This window comes from Salvelinus sp. IW2-2015, unplaced genomic scaffold (assembly GCF_002910315.2).
Source record: "Salvelinus sp. IW2-2015 unplaced genomic scaffold, ASM291031v2 Un_scaffold4754, whole genome shotgun sequence".
Lineage (NCBI taxonomy): Eukaryota > Metazoa > Chordata > Actinopteri > Salmoniformes > Salmonidae > Salvelinus > Salvelinus sp. IW2-2015.
In genome coordinates, this window is record NW_019946023.1 from 19217 (window position 1) to 36088 (window position 16872).

Consider the following 16872-nt stretch of genomic DNA (forward strand, 5'->3'; position numbering starts at 1 on the left):
CGGATGCGCTTGTGGTGGCACGGGCTGTCATAGTGGTAGTTGCAGTTGTTTTAGCAGCTGCAGTTGTCGTGGCAGGGGCTGACAAAGTTGCAGCTACAGTTGTGGTGAGAGGGGCTTTAGTAGTGTGGGCTGCAGTTGTGGTGGCAGCGGCTGTCGTAGTGTGGGCTGCAGTTGTGGTGACAGGGGCTTTTGTAGAGGTGGCTACTGTTGTGGTGACAGCAGCGGTTTTAATAGTAGCAGATGCAGTTGTGGTAGCAGCTGAAGTTGTGTTGGCGGTGGCTGACGTGGTTGCGGCTACAGTTGTGGTGAGAGGGGCTGTAGTAGTGGTAGGAGCAGTTGTGGTGGCAGTGGCTGTTGTAGTTGTGATTGCAGTTTCGGTGGCTATTACTGTTGTGGTGGCGGCTGCAGTTGTGATGGCGGCGGGAGGTGTCTTAGTGGTAAATGCAGTTGATGTGGTGGCAGATGCTATTGTGGTAGCGGCTGCAGTTGTGGTGGCAGCAGTTTTGGTGGCAGCTGCTGCTGTCGTACTGGCAGATGCAGATGTGGTAGCATCTACAATTTTAGTGGAAGGAGCTGTCATAGTAGCGACTGTAGTGGCAGTAGCTTTTGTAGTAGAGGCTGCAGTTGTGGTGACAGGCGCTATCGTAATGGCAGCTACAATTATGGGAGCTGATGTAGTAGTTGTGACAGCTCTTGTGATGGTAGCGGCTAATGTTGAAGTGGCATATTCAGTTGTGGTAGCAGCTGCAGTTGTGGCTCCGGCTGTCGTAGTGTGGGTTGCTGTTGTATTGTCACGGACTGTTGTGGTGTCAGCTGCAGCTGTGGTGGCAGCGGCTGTTGTAGTATGGGCTGCAGTTGTGGTGACAGGGGAAGTTGTAGTAGCAGCTGCAGTTGTAGTGGCAGCAGCTGTTGTAGGAGTGGCTGCAGTTGTGGTGGCAGCGGCTGTTGTAGTGTGGGTTGCAGTTTTGGTGACAGGGAAAGTTGTAGTGGCAGCTAATGCTGTAGTTGCAGTTGTGGATGCTGGGACTGTTGTGTTGGCGGCTACAGTTGTGGTGGCAGTTCCAGTTATGGTGGCAGCTCCAGCTGCGGTGGTAGCGACTGTTGTAGTGTGGGTTGCAGATATGGTGACAGGGGAAATTGTGGTGGCGACTGCTGTTGTAGTAGCAGCTGCAGTTGTGGTGGCCGGGGATGCCATTGTTGCGGCTACAGTTGAGGTGAGAGGGGCTGTAGTAGTGGTGGGAGCAGTTATGGTGGCCGTGGCTGTTCTATTGGCGATTGCAGTTGTGGTGGCTGCCACTGTTGTGGTGGCGGCTGCAGTTGTTGTGGCCGCGGGAGTTGTCGAAGTGGTAAATGCAGTAGATGTGGTGGCAGATGCTGTTGTGGCAGCGGCTGCATTTGTAGTGGTAGGGGCTGACGTAGTTGCAGCTACAGTTGTGGTGAGAGAGGCTTTAGTTGTGGGGCTACTGTTTGTTGCGCAAGGGCTTTTGTGAGTGGGCAGTTGTGGTGGCTGATACCTATTGGGGTGCATTCGGGAGTTGTCGAAGTCGCAAATGCAAGTTGTGGAAGTTGAGGTGGCAGGGGCTGCCTGTTGTAGTGGCAGCTGCAGTTGTGGTGGCAGGGACTGTCGTAGTAGAGGCTGCAGTTGTGTGGCTATGATTTTTGTGGTGCATCTGCGGTTGTGGTTGGCAGCGGCTGTTTGTAGTGTGGGTTGCAGTTGTGGTGGCAGCAGGAGTTGTCGAAGTGGTAAATGCAGTTGAGGTGGTTGTGCAGATGCTGTTGTGTTAGCAGCTGCACTTTTGGTGTCAGCAGTTGTGGTGATGGCTGCTGTCTTTGTAAAAAGATGCATTTGTGGTATCATCTGCAATTGTAGTGACCTATCCGTCGTAGTAGCTACTGCAATTAGAAGGTGGCATGGGCTATCGTAGTAGCAGTTGTGGTTGTGTGGGGCTGTTGTAAGTAGGCCACAGTTGTGACCAAAGGAGGCACTTGTGGTGGCACGGGCTGTCGTAGTGGTAGTCGCAGTGTTGTGGCAGCTGCATTTGTGGTGGCAGTGGCTGTTGTGTGTTGATTGCAGTTGTGGTGGCTGGGACTGTTGTGGTGGCGCTGCAGTTGTAGTGGCACTGGCTGTCGTAGTGTGGGTTGCTCCTGTAGTGGCACGGACTGTTGTTTGTAGCTGCTGGCAGTTGTGGTGGCAGCTGCTGTTGTCACAGGTAGCAGAAGCAGTTGTGGTTGCGTAAGCTGCTGTTGTGTTAGCAGCTGAAGTTGGTCTGGCAAGCGCTGACGTAGTTGCGGCTACAGTTGTGGTGAAAGGGGCTGTAGTATTGGCGGGGACAGTTGTAGTCGCAATTGCAGTTGTGATGGTCTGGTACTGTTGTGGTGGTGGCTGCAGCGGGAGTTGTCGAACACTGGTAAATGAGTTGATGTGGCGTGGCAGATCCTGAATGTGGTAGCCGGCTGCATTTGTGTTGGCAGGAGTTGTGGTGGCAGGGGCTGTCATAAGTAAGACGCGTGTAGTTGTGGGTGACAGGGGCATTTCCACGGTAATGGCAGATTGCATGTTGCTGCTGTTTGCAGTGGTGGGTTGCCAGTTGTGGTGACAGGGGAAGTTATAGTAGCATTGGTACGGCAGCTGCTGGTGTAGTACAGTTGCAGTTGTGGGGCTTGGGATGTTGTAGTAGCATTTGTACTGGGCCGGCTGCTGGTGTAGTAGCCATTTGCAGTAGTGGTGACAGGGGTTGTCTAGTTGCGGATACAGTTGTGGTACCTGGGACTTTTGTGGTGGCGGTGCCGTTGTGTTGGGTGGCTGCAGTTGTGGTGTCAGCTGCAGTTGTGGTGTAGTTGGCTTTTGTAGTGAAGGGCTGCAGTTGTGGTGACAAGGGGAAGTTGTGGTGCAGTGGCTGTTGTAGTGTGGGGTTTGCAGAGTTGTGGTGACAAGGGGAAAGTTGTAGTGGCGATGGCAGTTGTGGTGGGCTGGGGATATCGTGGTTGCAGCTACAGTTGTGGGTGATAGGGCTTTTGTCAGTGGTGGGAGAGTTGTGGTGGCAAATGGCTGTTGTAAATGGGGATTGCAGTTGTGGTGACAGGGGAAGTTGTAGTGTCAACTGCTGTTGTAGTAGCCATTGCATTGTAGTGGCAGCAGCTGTGGTATGAGCGCTGCAAGTTGTGGAGGCAGCGACCGTTGTAGTGGTGGGTTGCAGTTGTGGTGACAGGGGAAGTTGTTTTGTAGTAGTTTTAATGGTGGCTGCTGTGTAGTAGCAACCTGCATTTGTGGTGGCTGGGGATGTCCGTTGTTGCGGCTAACAGTGTGTAGAAGGCGCTGCAGTTTTTAGTGGTAGCAGTTGTGGTGGCAGTGGCTGTTGTATTGGTGATTGCAGTTGTGGTTGCTGGTACTGTTGTGGATGCGGCTTCAGTTGTGGTGTCAGCTGCACTTATAGTTGCAGCGGCTGTTGTAGTGTGGGCTGCAGAGTTTGTGACAGGGGAAGTTGTTGTAGTGGCAGCCTCTGTCATAGTAGCAACTGTAGTTGTGGTGGCAGGGGCTGTTGTAGTGGCAGCTGCAGTTGTGGTGAAAGTGTACGTTTTAGTGGCGGCTACTGTTGTAGTAGCGGCACCTGTCGTGGGAGCTGCTGCAGTTGTGGTAGCAGCACCTGTCGTAGGAGCTGCTGCAGTTGTAGTGGCAGCGGCTGTTGTAGTGTGGGTTGCAGTTGTGGTGACATGGGAAGTTGTGGTGGCAGCTGCTGTTGTAGTACCATCTGCTTTTGTAGTGGCAGCAGCTGTGGTAGGAGCGGCTGCAGTTGTGGAGGCAGCGGCCGTTGTAGTGTGGGTTGCAGTTGTGGTGGCAGTGGCTGTTGTGGTAGTAAATTCAGTTGTGGCGGCTAGGACTGTTGTTGTGGTGACAGGGGAAGTTGTAGTAGCAGCTGCAGTTGTAGTGGCAGCAGCTTTCATAGAAGCAACTGCAATTGTGGTGATAGCGGCTGTTGTAGTGTTGGTTGTGGTGACAGGGGAAGTTGTATTGGCGGCTGCTGTTGTAGTAGCAGCTGCAATTATTGTGGCTGGGGATGTCGTAGTTGCGGCTACAGTTGGGGTGGCAGTGGCTGTTGTAGTTGCATTTGTAGTGGCAGAAGAAGTTGTAGTGGCGGCTACTGTTGTAGTGTCGGCACCTGTCGTAGGAGCTTCTGCAGTTGTGGTGGCAGCTGCTGTTGTAGTGTGGGTTGCAGTTGTGGTGACAGGGGAAGTTGTAGTAGCMGTTCTAATGGCGGCTGCTGTTGTTGTAGCAGCTGCAGTTGTGGTGGCTGGGGATGTCGTAGTTGCGGCTACAGTTGTGGTGTGAGGGGTTTTAGTAGTGGTGGGAGCAGTTGTGGTGGCTGTTGTAGTGGTGATTTTAGTTTTGGTGGCTGTGACTGTTGTGGTGGCGGCTGCAGTTGTGGTGTCTCCTGCAGTTGTGTTTGCAGTGGCTGTTGTGGTGTGGGCTGCAGTTATGGTGACAGGGGAAGTTGTAGTAGCATCGGCAGATGTAGTGGAAGCACCTGTCGTAGGAGCGGCTGTAGTTGAGGTGGCAGAGGCTGTCGTAGTAGGAGCTGCAGTTGTGGTAGCTGGGACTGTTGGGGTGGATGGGACTGTTGTGGTGGCGGCTGCAGTTGTGGTGTCAGTTGCAGTTGTGGTGTCAGTGGCTGTTGTAGTGGTGATTGCAGCTGTGGTGGCTGGGACTGTTGTGGTGACGGCTGCAGTTGTGGTGTGTTCTGAAGTTGTGTTGACAGGGGAAGGTGTAGTAGCAGCTGCAGTTTTAGTGGCAGCAGCTTTCGTAGGAGCGTTTGCAGTTGTGTGGGCAGCGGCTGTTGTAGTGTGGGTTGAGGTTGTGGTGACAGGGGAAATTTTCATAGCAGCTGCAGTCATATTGGCAGCAGCTTTAGTAGGTGCGTCTGCAGTTGTAGTGGCATTGGCTGTTGTAGTGTGGGTTGCAGTTGTGTTGACAGGGGAAGTTTTAGTAGCATCTGCAGTTGTAATGTTAGAACCTGTCGTAGGAGCGGCTGCAGTTGTGGTGGCAGGGGAAGTTGTAGTGGCGGCTGCAGTTGTGGTGTCAGCTGCAGTTGTGGTGGCAATGGCTTTTGTAGTGGTGATTGCAGTTGTGGTGGCTGGGACTGTTGTGTTGGCGGCAGCAGTTGTGGTGTGTGCTGAAGTTGTGGTGACAGGGGAAGTTGTCGTAGCAGCTGCAGTTGTATTGGCAGCACCTGTCGTAGGAGCTGCTGCAGTTGTAGTGGCAGCGGCTGTTGTAGTGTGGCCTGCAGTTGTGGTGACAGGGGAAGTTGTAGTAGCAGCTGCGGTTGTAGTGGCAGCAGCATTCATAGAAGCAACTGCAATTGTGGTGATAGCGGCTGTTGTAGTGTTGGTTGTGGTGACAGGGGAAGTTGTAGTGGCGGCTGCTGTTGTAGTAGCAGCTGCAATTATTGTGGCTGGCGATGTCATAGTTGCGGCTACAGTTGGGGTGGCAGTGGCTGTTGTAGTTGCATTTGTTTCATTTGTAGTKGCAGGAGAAGTTTTAGTGGCGGCTATTGTTGTATTGTCAGCACCTGTCGTAGGAGCTGCTGCAGTTGTGGTGGCAGCTGCTGTTGTAGTGTGGGTTGCAGTTGTGGTGGCAGAGGATGTTATAATGGGGGTTGCAGTTTTGGTAATTGGGGATATTGTTGTAGCAGCTGCATTTATAGTGGCAGCAGCTTTCGTAAGAGCGTCTGCAGTTGTGGTGGCAGCGGCTGTTGTAGTGTGGGTTGCGGTTGTGGTGACAGGAGAAGTTGTCGTAGCAGCTGCAGTTGTAGTGGCAGCAGCTTTCGTAGGTGAGGCTGCAGTTGTGGTGGCAGTGGAAGTTTTAGTGGCGGATGCAGTTGTTGTAGCAGCTGCAGTTGTTGTGACAAGTGATCTCGTAGTTGTGGCTACATTTGTGGTGAGAGTGTAAGTTGAAGTTGCAGTTGTATTTGCGGCTGTTGTTGTACAAGCTGCAGTTGTGGTGGCTGGGGATGTCGTATTGGCTGCTACAGTTGTGGTACCTGGGTCTGTTGTGGTGGCAGATGTAGTTGTGGTATGGGCTGCTGTTGTGGTGATAGGGGAAGTGGTAGTAGCAGCTGCAGTTGTAGTGGCAGCACCTGTCATAGGAACTCCTGCAGTTGTGGTGGCAGCGGCTGTTGTAGTGAGGGCTGCAGTTGTGGTGACAGGGGAAGTTGTGTTGTTGAATGATTTCGTAGTGGCAACTGCACTTTTAGTGGCTAGTGATGTCGTAGTTGCGGCTACAGTTGTGGTGGCGGCGGAATTTGGTGGTGGCGGCGGCGTTGTAGTGTGGCTGCAGTTGTGGTGACAGGGAAGAGTTGTAGTAGCAGCTGCAGTTGTAGTGGCAGCAGCTGCCGTAGGAGCGGTTGCAGTTGTGGTGGCAGCAGCTGTTGTATTGTGTGCTGCAGTTGTGGTGACAGAGGAGGTTTGTAGTGGCAACTGCTGTTGTAGTACCAGCTGCAGTTGTGGTGGCTGGGGATGTCGTAGAGTCGGCTACAGTTGTGGTGAGAGGGGCTGTAGTAGTGTTGGGAGCATTTGTGGTGGCTGTTGTAGTGGTGATTGCAGTTGTGTTGGCTGGAACTGTTGTGGTGTGAATTGCTGTGATTGCTGCAGTTGTAGTGGCAGCAGCTGTCGTAGGAGCGGCTGCAGTTGTGGTTACAGCAGCTGTTGTGGTGTGAATTGCAGTTGTGGTGACAGATGAAGTTGTAGTGGCGGCTGCTGTTTTAGTGTAAGCTGCAGTTGTGGTTGCTGGGGATATTGTAGTGGCTGTTGCTGTTGTGGTAGCTGCTGCCATTATGGAGGCATCAGTTTTTGTGGATGCGACTGCTGTCGTAGTGGCAGCTACAGATGTGGTGGAAGTGGCTGTCATTGTGGTGACTGCTGTTGTGATGGCAGCAGCTGTAGTTGGAGCTGCTGCAGTTGTGGTGGCTTCGGCTGTTGTAGTGTGGGTTGTGGTTGTGGTGGCAGTTTCTGTTGTGGTTCCTGCAGCAGTTGTGATACCTGCAGCAGTTGTGGTGGCTGCAGTTGTGGTGGCAGATACAATTGTTGTGGCAGCGGCTGTTGTACTGTGGGCTGCAATTGTGGTGAAAGGGGAAGTTGTAGTAGCATTTGAAGTTGCAGCTGCAGTTGTGGTGGCAAAAGATGTCTCAAGAGTGGCTGCAGTTGTGTTGGCTGGGGATTTTGTGGTGGGGGCTGCAGATGTGGTGGCTGCGGCTGTCGTAGTGGCTATTGCTGTTATGGTGGCAGTGACTTTTGTGGTAGCAGCTACAAGTGTGGTGGCAGTGGCTGTTGTAGTGTGGGCTGCAGTTGTTGTGACTTGGGAAATTGTAGTGGCAGCTGCAATTGTACTGGCAGCACCTGTCATAGAGGCGTCTGCAATTGTGGTCGCAGCGTCTGGTGTAGTGTGGGTTGCATTTATGGTGACAGGGGAAGTTTTTCTGGCGGCTGCTGTCATAGTATCAGCTGCAGTTATCGTGGCAGTGGCTGATGTAGTTGTGGCTACAGTTGTGGTGAGAGGGGCTGTAGTAGTGTTGGAAGCAAATGAGGTAGTAGTGGCTTTTGTAGTGGTGATTGCAGTTGTGGTGGCTGGGACTGTTGTGGTGGCAGCTGCAGATGTGGTGGCAGCAGTTGTGGTAGCAGTGACTGCTATAGTAGTGGCAGATGCAGGGGCTTTTGTCATGGTGGCTGCTGTTGTGGTGGCAGCAGCTGTAGTTGGAGCTGCTGCAGTTGTGGTGGCGGCTGCAGTTGTGGTTTTGGCTGTAGATGTTGTGGCAGCAGTTGTTGTAGTGTGGGCTGCAGTTGTGGTGACAGGGGAAGTTGTAGTAGCATCTGCAGATGTAGTGGAAGCACCTGTCGTATTAAAGGCTGCAGTTGTGGTGGCTGCGGCTGTTGTAAAGTGGGTTGCAGTTGTAATGACAGGGGAAGTTGTGGTGGCAGCTGCAGTTGTGCTGTGGGCTGCAGTTGTGGTGACAGGGGAAGTTGTAGTAGCATCTGCAGTTGTAGTGTTAGCACCTTTCGTTGGAGCGGCTGCAGTTGTGGTGGCAGCGGCTGTTGTAGTGTGGGCTGCAGATGTGGTGACAGGGGAAGTTGTAGTAGCAGTTGTAATAGCGGCTGCTGGTGTGGTAGCGGCTGCAGTTGTGGCTGCAGCTGTCGTAGGAGTGGCTGCAGTTGTGGTGGCAGCGGCTGTTGTAATGTGGGTTGCAGTTTTGGTGACATGGGAAGTTGTAGTAGCATCTGCAGTTGTACTGGCAGCACCTGTCATAGATTCGGCTGCAATTGTGGTGGCAGCGGCAGTTGTTGTGTGAGTTGCAGTTGTGGTGACAGGGGAAGCTGTGGTGGCGGCTGCTTTTTTCGTAGTAGGAGCTGCAAATTTGTTCTCAAGCGATGTCGTAGTTGAGGCTATAGTTGTGGTGAGAGTGGCTGTAGTAGGTGTTGGAGTAGTGGTGGCAGTGGCTGTTGTAGTGGTGCTTGCAGTTGTGGTGGCAGCTGCTGTTGTAGTGTGGGTTGCAGTTGTGGTGACAGGGGAAGTTATAGTAGCAGTTGTAATAGCGGCTGCTGGTGTGGTAGCAGCTGCAGTTGTGGTGGCTGAGAATGTTGTAGTAGCATTTGCTGTAGTGGTGACAGGGGTTGTTGTAGTTGTTGGTACAATTTTGGTACCTAGGACTGTTGTGGTGGCGGCTGCAGTTGTGGTGGCGACTGCAGTTGTGTTGTCAGCTGCAGTTGTGGTGGCAGTGGCTTTTGTAGTGAGGGCTGCATTTGTGGTGACAGGGGAGTTTGTACTGGCGGCTACTGTTGTTGTGGCAGCACCTGTCATAGGAGCTTCTGCAGTTGTGGTGGCAGCTGTTGTTGTAGTGTGGGTTGCAGTTGTGGTGACAGGGGAAGTTATAGTAGCAGTTGTAATGGGGGCTGCTGGTGTAGTCGCAGCTGCAGTTGTGGTGGCAGGGTATGTGGTAGTAGCATTTGCAGTAGTGGTGACAGGTGTTGTCGTAGTTGTTAGTACACTTTTGGTACCTAGGACTGTTGTGGTGACGGCTGCAGTTGTGTTGTCAGCTGCTGTTGTGGTGGAAGCTGCTGTTGTAGTGTGTGTTGCAGTTGTGGTGATGGTGTAAGTTGAAGTTGAAGTTGTATTTGGGGCTGTTGTTGTACCAGCTGCAGTTGTGGTGGCTGGGGATGTCGTATTGGCTGCTACAGTTGTGGTACCTGGGGCTGTTTTGGTGATAGCTGTAGTTGTGGTATGGGCTGCTGTTGTGGTGATAGGGGAAGTTGTAGTAGCAGCTGCAGTTATAGTGGCAGCACCTGTTATAGGTGCCACTGCTGTTGTTGTGACAGTGGCTGTAGTAGTTTGGGCTGCAGTTGTGGTGACAGGAGAAGTTGTAGTAGCAGCTGCAGTTGTAGCACCAGCTGCAGTTGTGGTGGCATTGGCTGTTGTAGTGTGGGCTGCAGTTGTGGTGACATGGGAAGTTGTAGTAACAGCTGTAGTTGTAGTTGCAGAWCCTGTCGTAGATGCGGCTGCAATTGTGGTGGCAGCGGCTTTTGTAGTGTTGGTTGCAGTTGTGGTGACAGGGGACGTGGTGGTGTCGGCTGCTTTTGTAGTAGCAGTTGCAGTTTTGGTGGCTAGGGATGTCTTAGTTGCTGCGACAGTTGTGGTGAGAGGGGCTGTAGTTGTGGTCGGAGAATTTGTGGTGGCAGAGGCTGTTGTAGTGTGGGCTGCAGTTGTGGTTACAGGGGAATTTGTAGTGGCGACTGCTGTTCTAGTACCAGCTGCAGTTGTGGTTGCATTGGCTGTTGTAGTGTGTGCTGCAATTGTGGTTACCTGGGAAGTTGTAGTAGCAGCTCTAGTTGTAGTGGCAGCACCTGTCGTAGTTGCGGCTGCAATTGTGGTGGMAGCGGCGGTTGTAGTCTGGKTTGCAGTTTTGGTGACGGTGGAATTTGCTGTGGTGGTGTCTGTTGTGGTAGCTTCTGCAGTTGTGGTGGCAGTGGCTGTTGTAGTGTGGGCTGCAGATTTGGTGACAGGGGAAGTTGAAGTAGGATTTGCAGTTGTAGTGGCAGCTGAAGTTGTGGTTTTGGCAGCTGTTGTTGGAGTTGCAGCTGCAGTTGTGGTAGCAGCAGAGTTGGTAGCAGCGCCTGCTGTAGTAGTAGCATCTGCAAATGTTATGGCAGGAGTTGTCGTAGTAGCGACTGTAATTGTGGTGGTAGGGGCTGTCGTAGTAGCGACTGTAGTTGTGTTGCTAGGGGCTGTCGTAGTAACAGCTGCAGTTGTGGTGACAGGGGCTGTCGTAGTGGCGTCTACAGTTGTTGTAGCTGGCACTGTTGTGGATGCGGCTGCAACTGTGTTGGCAGCGGCTGTTGTAGTATGGGTTGCAGTTGTGGTGACAGGGGACGTCGTGGTGGCGGCTACTTTCGTAGTAGCAGCTGCAGTTTTGGTGGCTAGGGATGTCGTAGTTGCTGCTACAGTTTTGGTGAAAGGGATTGTAGTAGTGTTGGGAGCATTTGTGGTGGCAGTGGCTGTTGTAGTGGTGATTGCAGTTGTAGAGGCCGGGACTGTTGTGGTGGCGGCTGTAGTTGTGCTGTCAGCTGCAGTTGTTTTGGCAGCGGCTGTTGTAGTTTGGGCTGCAGATGTGGTGACAGGGGATGTTGTAGTAGCAGCTGCAGTTGTAGTGGCAGCCTCTGTCGTAGGAGCKGCTTCAATTGTGCTGGCAGCGGCTGTTGTAGTGTGGGTTGCAGTTGTGGTGACAGGGGACATTGTGGTGGCGGCTGCTTTCGTAGTAGCAGCTGCAGTTGTGGTGGCTGGGGATGTCGTATTTGCTGCTACAGTTGTGGTGACAGGGGCTGTAGTAGTGGTGGGAGCATTTGTGGTGGCAGTGGCTGTTGTAGTGGTGATTGCAGTTGTGGTGGCTGGGACTGTTGTTGTGGCGGCTATAGGTGTGCTGTCAGCTACAGTTGTGGTGACAGCGGCTGTTGTAGAGTGTGCTGCAGATGTGGTGACAGGGGATGTTGTAGTAGCAGCTGCAGTTGTAGTGGCAGCCTCTGTTGTAGAAGCATCTGCAGTTGTGGTGGCAGATGCTGTTGTAGTGTGGGCTGCAGTTGTGGTTACAGGGGAAGTTGTTGTGGCAGCACCTGTCGTAGATGAGGCTGCAATTGTGGTGGCAGCGACTGTTGTAGTGTGGGCTGCAGTTGTGGTGACAGGGGACGTTTTGGTGGCGGCTACTTTCGTAGTAGCAGCTGCAGTTGTGGTGGCTATTGATGTCGTAATTGCTGCTACAGTTGTTGTGAGAGGGGCTGTAGTAGTGGTGTGAGCATTTGTGGTGGCAGTGGCTGTTGTAGTGGTTATTGCAGTTGTGGTGGCTGGGACTGTTGTTGTGGCGGCTGTAGTTGTGCTGTCAGCTACAGTTGTGGTGGCAGCGGCTGTTGTAGTGTGGGCTGCAGATGTGGTGCCAGGGGAAGTTGTAGTAGCAGCTGCAGTTATAGTGGCAGCCACTGTCGTAGGAGCGGCTGCAGTTGTGGTGGCAGAGGCTTTTGTAGTGTGGTCTGCAGTTGTTGTTTCAGAGAATGTTTTTGGTGCGACTTCTGTTGTCGTGGCCGCACCTGTCGTAGATGCGGCTGAAATTGTGGTGGCAGCGGCTGTTGTAGTGTGGGTTGCAGTTGTGGTGACAGGGGATGTTGTTGTGGCGGCTACTTTCTTAGTAGCAGCTGCAGTTTTGGTGGCTAGGGATGTCGTAGTTGCTGCTACAGTTGTTGTGAGAGGGGCTGTAGTAGTGGTGGGAGAGTTTGTGGTGGTAGTGGCTGTTGTAGTGGTGATTGCAGTTGTGGTGTCAGCGACTGTTGTTGTGGTGGCCTTAGTTCTGCTGTCAGCTACAGTTGTGATGGCAGGTGACGTTGTAGTAGCAGCTGCAGTTGAATTGGCAGCCACTGTTGTAGTGGTGATTGCAGTTGTGGTGGCTGGGACTGTTGTTGTTGCGGCTGTAGTTGTGCTGTCAGCTGCAGTTGTGGTGTCAAGGGCTGACGTAGTTGCGGCTACAGTTGTGGTGAGAGGGATTTTAGTAGTGGTGGGATTATTTGTGGTGGCAGTGGCTGTTGTTGTGGTGATTGCAGTTGTGGTGGCTGGGACTGTTGTTGTGGCGGCTGTTGTTGTGCTGTCAGCTACAGTTGTGGTGGCAGCGGCTGTTGTAGTGTGTGCTGCAAATGTGGTGACAGGGGATGTTGTGGTAGCAGCTGCAGTTTTAGTGGCAGCCTCTGTTGTAGGAGCAGCTGCCAGCTGCTGTTGTGGTTACAAGGGAAGTTTGTTGGGCAGCACGCTGTCGTAGGAGGCGGCTGCAGTTGTGGTGGCAGATGCTGTTGTACAGTGGTGGGCTGCAGTTGTGGTGCCAGGGATGTTGTGGTGGCGGCTACTTCCGTGGTAGCAGCTGCAATTGTGGTGGCTAGGGATGTCGTCGTTGCTGCTACAGTTGTTTGTGAGAGGGGATGTAGTAGTGGTGGGAGCCTTTGTCGGTGGCAGTGGCCTGGTTGTAGTGTGGGTGCAGCTGTGGTTGGCAGGGAACGTGTAGCTGCAGCTGCACCATGTGGTGACAGGGGCTGTCGTAGGTTGCGGCTAACAGTTTGGTGCTAGGGATGTCGAAGTTTTCCTGCTACCATGTAGTGAGAGGGGCTTGAAAGTAGTGGTGATTGCAGTTGTAGTGGCTGGACTGTTGTTGTAGCGGCTGTAGTTGTGGTGTCAGCTTACAGTTGTGGTGGCAGCGGCTGTGTAGTGTGGGCTGAGATTGTGGTGCAGGGGAAGTTTAGTAGCAGCTTGCAGTTGTAGTGGCAGACTCTGTCGTCGGAGCGGCTGCAGTTGTGGTGGCAGATACTGTTGTAGTGTGGGCTGCAAGGTGTGGTTACGGGGAAGTTGTAGTGGCGACTGGCAGTTGTGGTGGCAGCCCCTCCTGGTTTTGGTAAAAAGGAACAAAGGATTTTGCCGCCCCCCCGGCCCTTTTTTGAAACATTTGGGGGACAAGGTTGGGGGGCCCAAAAGCGGCTTTTTGTAGTGTGGGTTTTGCAGTTGTGGTGACAGGGATTTGTGGTGGGCGGCTACTTTCTTAGTAGCAGCTGCAAGTTGTGGTGGCTTAGGATGTCGTAAGTTGCTGCTACAGTTTGTTTGTGAAGAGGGGACTGTAGTAGTGGTGGGAGCAATTTTGGTGGCCGTGGCTGTTTTAGTGGTTATTGCAGTTTGTGGGGTGGGACGTTGTTGTTTGCGGCTGTAAGTTGGTGCTGTCCAGCTACAGTTTGGTGGCAGCGGCTGTTGTAGTGTGGGCTGCAGATGTGGTGCCAGGGGAAGTTGTAGTAGCAGCTGCAGTTGTAAGTGGCAGCCACTGTCGTAGGAGGGCTGCGTTGTGGTGGCAGAGCTTTTGTAGTGTGGTCTGCCAGTTGTTGGTTCAGGGCATGTTGTAGGTAGCGACTGCTGTTGTCGGTGGCCGCACCTGTCGTAGATGCGGCTGAAATGTGGTGGCAGCGGCTGTTGTAGTGTGGGTTGCAGTTGTGGTGCACAGGGGATGTTTGTGGTGGCGGCTACTTCTTAGTAGCGCTGCAGTTTTGGTGCTAGGGATGTCGTAATTGCTGCTACATGTTGTTTGTGAGGGGGGCTGTACTTAGTGGTGGGAGCGTTTGTTGGTGGTAGTGGTGTAGTAGTGGTGATTGCAGTTGTGGTGTCAGCCGACTGTTGTTGTCGTGGCCTGTAGTTTGTGCTGTCAGGCTACAGTTGTGGTGGCAGGGACGTTGTAGTAGCAGCTTGCAGTTGTAGTGGCAGCCACTGTCGTAGGAGGCGGCTGCAGTTGTGGTGGCAGGTGCTGTTGTAGTGTGGTCTGCAGTTGTGGTTAACAGGGGAAAGTTGTAGTGGCGATCTGCTTGTTGTCGTGGCAGCCCCTGTCGTAGGTACGGCTGCATTGTTGTGGTAGCGGCTGTTGTAGTGTGGGTTGCAGTGTGGTGGCAAGGGGAAGTTTAGCAGCAGCTGCAGTTGTTGGTGGACAGGGGCTGTCGTAGGTGCGGCTAGAGTTTGTGGTAGCTAGGGATGTCGAAGTCTGCTACCGTTGTAGTTGAGAGGGGCTGAAGTCAGTGGTGATAAGCAGTTCTGGTGGCTGGGACTGTTGTTGTGGCGGCTGTAGTTGTGCTGTCAGCTACAGTTGGGTGGCAGCGGCTGTTTGTAAAGTTGGGCTGCAGCTGTGGTTCCAGGGGAAGTTTGTAGGTAGCGCTGCAGTTGTAGTGGCAGACTTTGTCGTAGGAAGCGGCTGCAGTTTGTGGTGGCACAGATCTTTTGTAGTGTGGGCTGCAGTTGTGGTTACAGGGGAAGTTTGTAGTAGCGACTGCTGTTTGTCGTGGCCGCACCTGTCGTAGATGCGGCTGAAATTGTGGTGGCCGCGCTGTTTGTAGTGTGGGTTTGCAGTTGTGGTGACAGGGATGTTTGGTTGGCGGCTACTTTCTTATCCAGCAGCTGCAGTTGTGTGGCTAGTGATGTCGTAGTTGACTGCTACAGGTGTTGTGAGAGGGATGTGTAGTGGTGGGCGTTTGTGGTGGAGTGGCTGTAGTAAGTGGTGGATTACAGTTGTGGTGTCAGCGACTGTTTGTTGTCGTGGCTGTAGTTGTGCTGTCAAGCTACAAGATGTGGTTGGCAGGGGACGTTGTAGTAAAGCAGCTGCATTGTAGTGGCAGCCACTGTCGTTAGGAGCGGCTGCAGTGTGGTTTTGGCAGGTGCTGTTGTGTGTGGGCTGCCGTGTGGTTACGAGGGGAAGTTGTAGTGGCGACTGCCGTTTCTCCGTGGCATGCACCTGTCGTAGGTACGCGCTGCAATTGTTGTGGGTAGCGGCTGTTGTAGTGTGGGGTTGCGTTGTGGTGGCTAGGGGAATGTTGTAGCAAGCAGCTGCGTTGTGGTGACAGGGGCTGTCGTAGGTGCGTGCTACAGTTGTTGTAGCTAGGGATGTCGAAGTTCCTGCTACCCATTGTAGTGAGAGGGGCTGAAGTAGTGGTGATTGCAGTTGTGGTGGCTGGGAACTGTTGTTGTGGCGCTGTAGTTGTGCTGTCAGCTACAGTTGTGGTGGCAGCGGCTGTTGTAGTGTGGGGCTGCAGATGTGGTGACAGGGAAGTTGTAGTAGCAGCTGCAGTTGTAGTTGGCAGCCAACTGTCGTAGGAGCGGACTGCAGTTGTGTGGCAGAGCTTTGTAGTGTGGTCTGCAGTTTTGTTTTTTTTCTGGGAATGTTGTAGTGGGCGACTGCTGTTGTCGGTGGCCGCATCTGTCAGTAGCTGCGGCTGAAATTGTGGTGGCAGGGCTTTGTTGTAGTGTGGGTTGCAGTTTGTGGTGACAGGGGATCGTTGTGGTTGGTGGTACTTTCTTAGTAGCAGCTGCAGTTTTGGTGGCTAGGGATGTCGGTAGTTGCTGCTACAGGTTGTTGTGGAGAGGGGCTGTCGTCGTGGTGGGAGGTTTGGTGGTGCAGTGGCTGTAGTAGTGGTTGATTTGCAGTTGTGGTGGCAAGCAGACTTTGTTGTCGTGGCTTGTAGTTGTGGTGGAGCTACAGTTGTGGTGGCAGGGGCGTTGTAGTAGCAGCTGCAGTTGTAGTGGCAGCCACTGGTCGTAGAGCGGCTGCAGTTGTGGTGGCAGGTGCTGTTGTAAGTGTGGGCTGCAGTTTGTGTTACAGGGGAAGTTGTAGTGGCGACTGCTGTTGTCGTGGCAGCACTGTCGTAGGTACGGCTGCAATTTGTTGTGGTAAGCGGGCTGTTGTGTCGTGTGGGTTGCAGTTGTGGTGGCCATGGGGAAGTTGTAGCAGCAGCTGCAGTTGTGGTGACCGGGGCTGTCGTTAGGTGCGGCTCACAGTGTGGTACGCTAGGGATGTCGAAGTTTCCTGCTACCGTGTTTTAGTGAGAGGGGCTGAAAGTAGTGGTGATTGCAGTTGGTGGTGGCTGGGACTGTTGTTGTGGCGGCTGTAGTTGTTGCTGTCAGCTACAGTTTGTGGTGGCAGCGCTGTTGTAGTGTGGGCTGCAGATGTGGTTTCCAGGGGAAGTTGTAGTCGCAGCTTGCAGTTGTAGTGGCAGACTTTGTCGTAGGAGGCGGCTGCAGTTGTGGTGGCAAGAGGCTTTTGTAGTGTGGGCTGCCAGCTTTGTGGTTACAGGGGAAGTTTGTAAGTAGCGACTGCTGTTTGTCGTGGCCGCGCACCTTCGTAGATGCGGCTGCAATTTGCTGGTGGCAGCGGCTGTTGTATGGTGGGTTGCAGTTTGTGGTGACAGGGGATGTTGTTGGTGGGGCTAACTTTCTTAGTAGCAGCGCAGTTATGGTGGCTAGGGATGTCGTAGTTGCTGGCTACAGTGTTGTGAGAGGGGCTGTAGTAGTGGTGGTAGCGTTTTTGGTGGAGTGGCTGTAGTGTGGTGATTGCCAGTTGTGGTTGTCAGCGACTGTTTGTTGTTCGTGGCTGTAGTGTGCTGTCCCCTACAGATGTGGTGACAGGGGAATTGTAGTACGCAGCTGCAGTTGTAGTGGCAGAACTGTCGTAGGAGCGGGCTGGCAGTTTGTGGTGGCAGATGCTGTGTAGTGTGGGCTTGCAGTTGTGGTTAAGAGGAAGTTGTAGTGGCGACTGCTGTGTCGTGGCCGGCACCTTTTTCGTAGATTGCGGCTGAAAAATTGTGGTGGCAAAGCAGCTGTTGTAGTGTGGGTTGCAGTGTGGTGACAGGGGATGTTGTGGTGGCGGCTACTTTCTTAAGTAGCAGCTGCAGTTTGGTGGGTAGGATGTCGTAGTTTGCTGCTACATAAGTTTTTGTGAGAAGGGATGTCAGTAGTGGTGGAGCATTTGTGGGCAGTGGCTGTTTTAGTGGTTCTTGCAGTTGTTG

The 16872-nt window shown here is 53.1% G+C and overlaps 1 protein-coding gene across 1 annotated transcript; it reads right to left on the minus strand.

Moving 5' to 3' along the window:
- Positions 1-809: 809 nt before the first annotated feature.
- LOC139026429 (mucin-22-like) lies at positions 810-15802 on the minus strand. Its single transcript, XM_070441768.1, has 8 exons — positions 15438-15802; positions 13288-13519; positions 6277-12289; positions 4158-4829; positions 2765-3049; positions 2297-2490; positions 1975-2198; positions 810-1203 (listed from the first exon to the last, which is right to left on the minus strand). Exons 1-8 carry the CDS (start codon positions 15800-15802, stop codon positions 810-812), a joined length of 8379 nt encoding a protein of 2792 aa, XP_070297869.1.
- Between the last annotated feature and the right edge of the window lie 1070 nt (positions 15803-16872).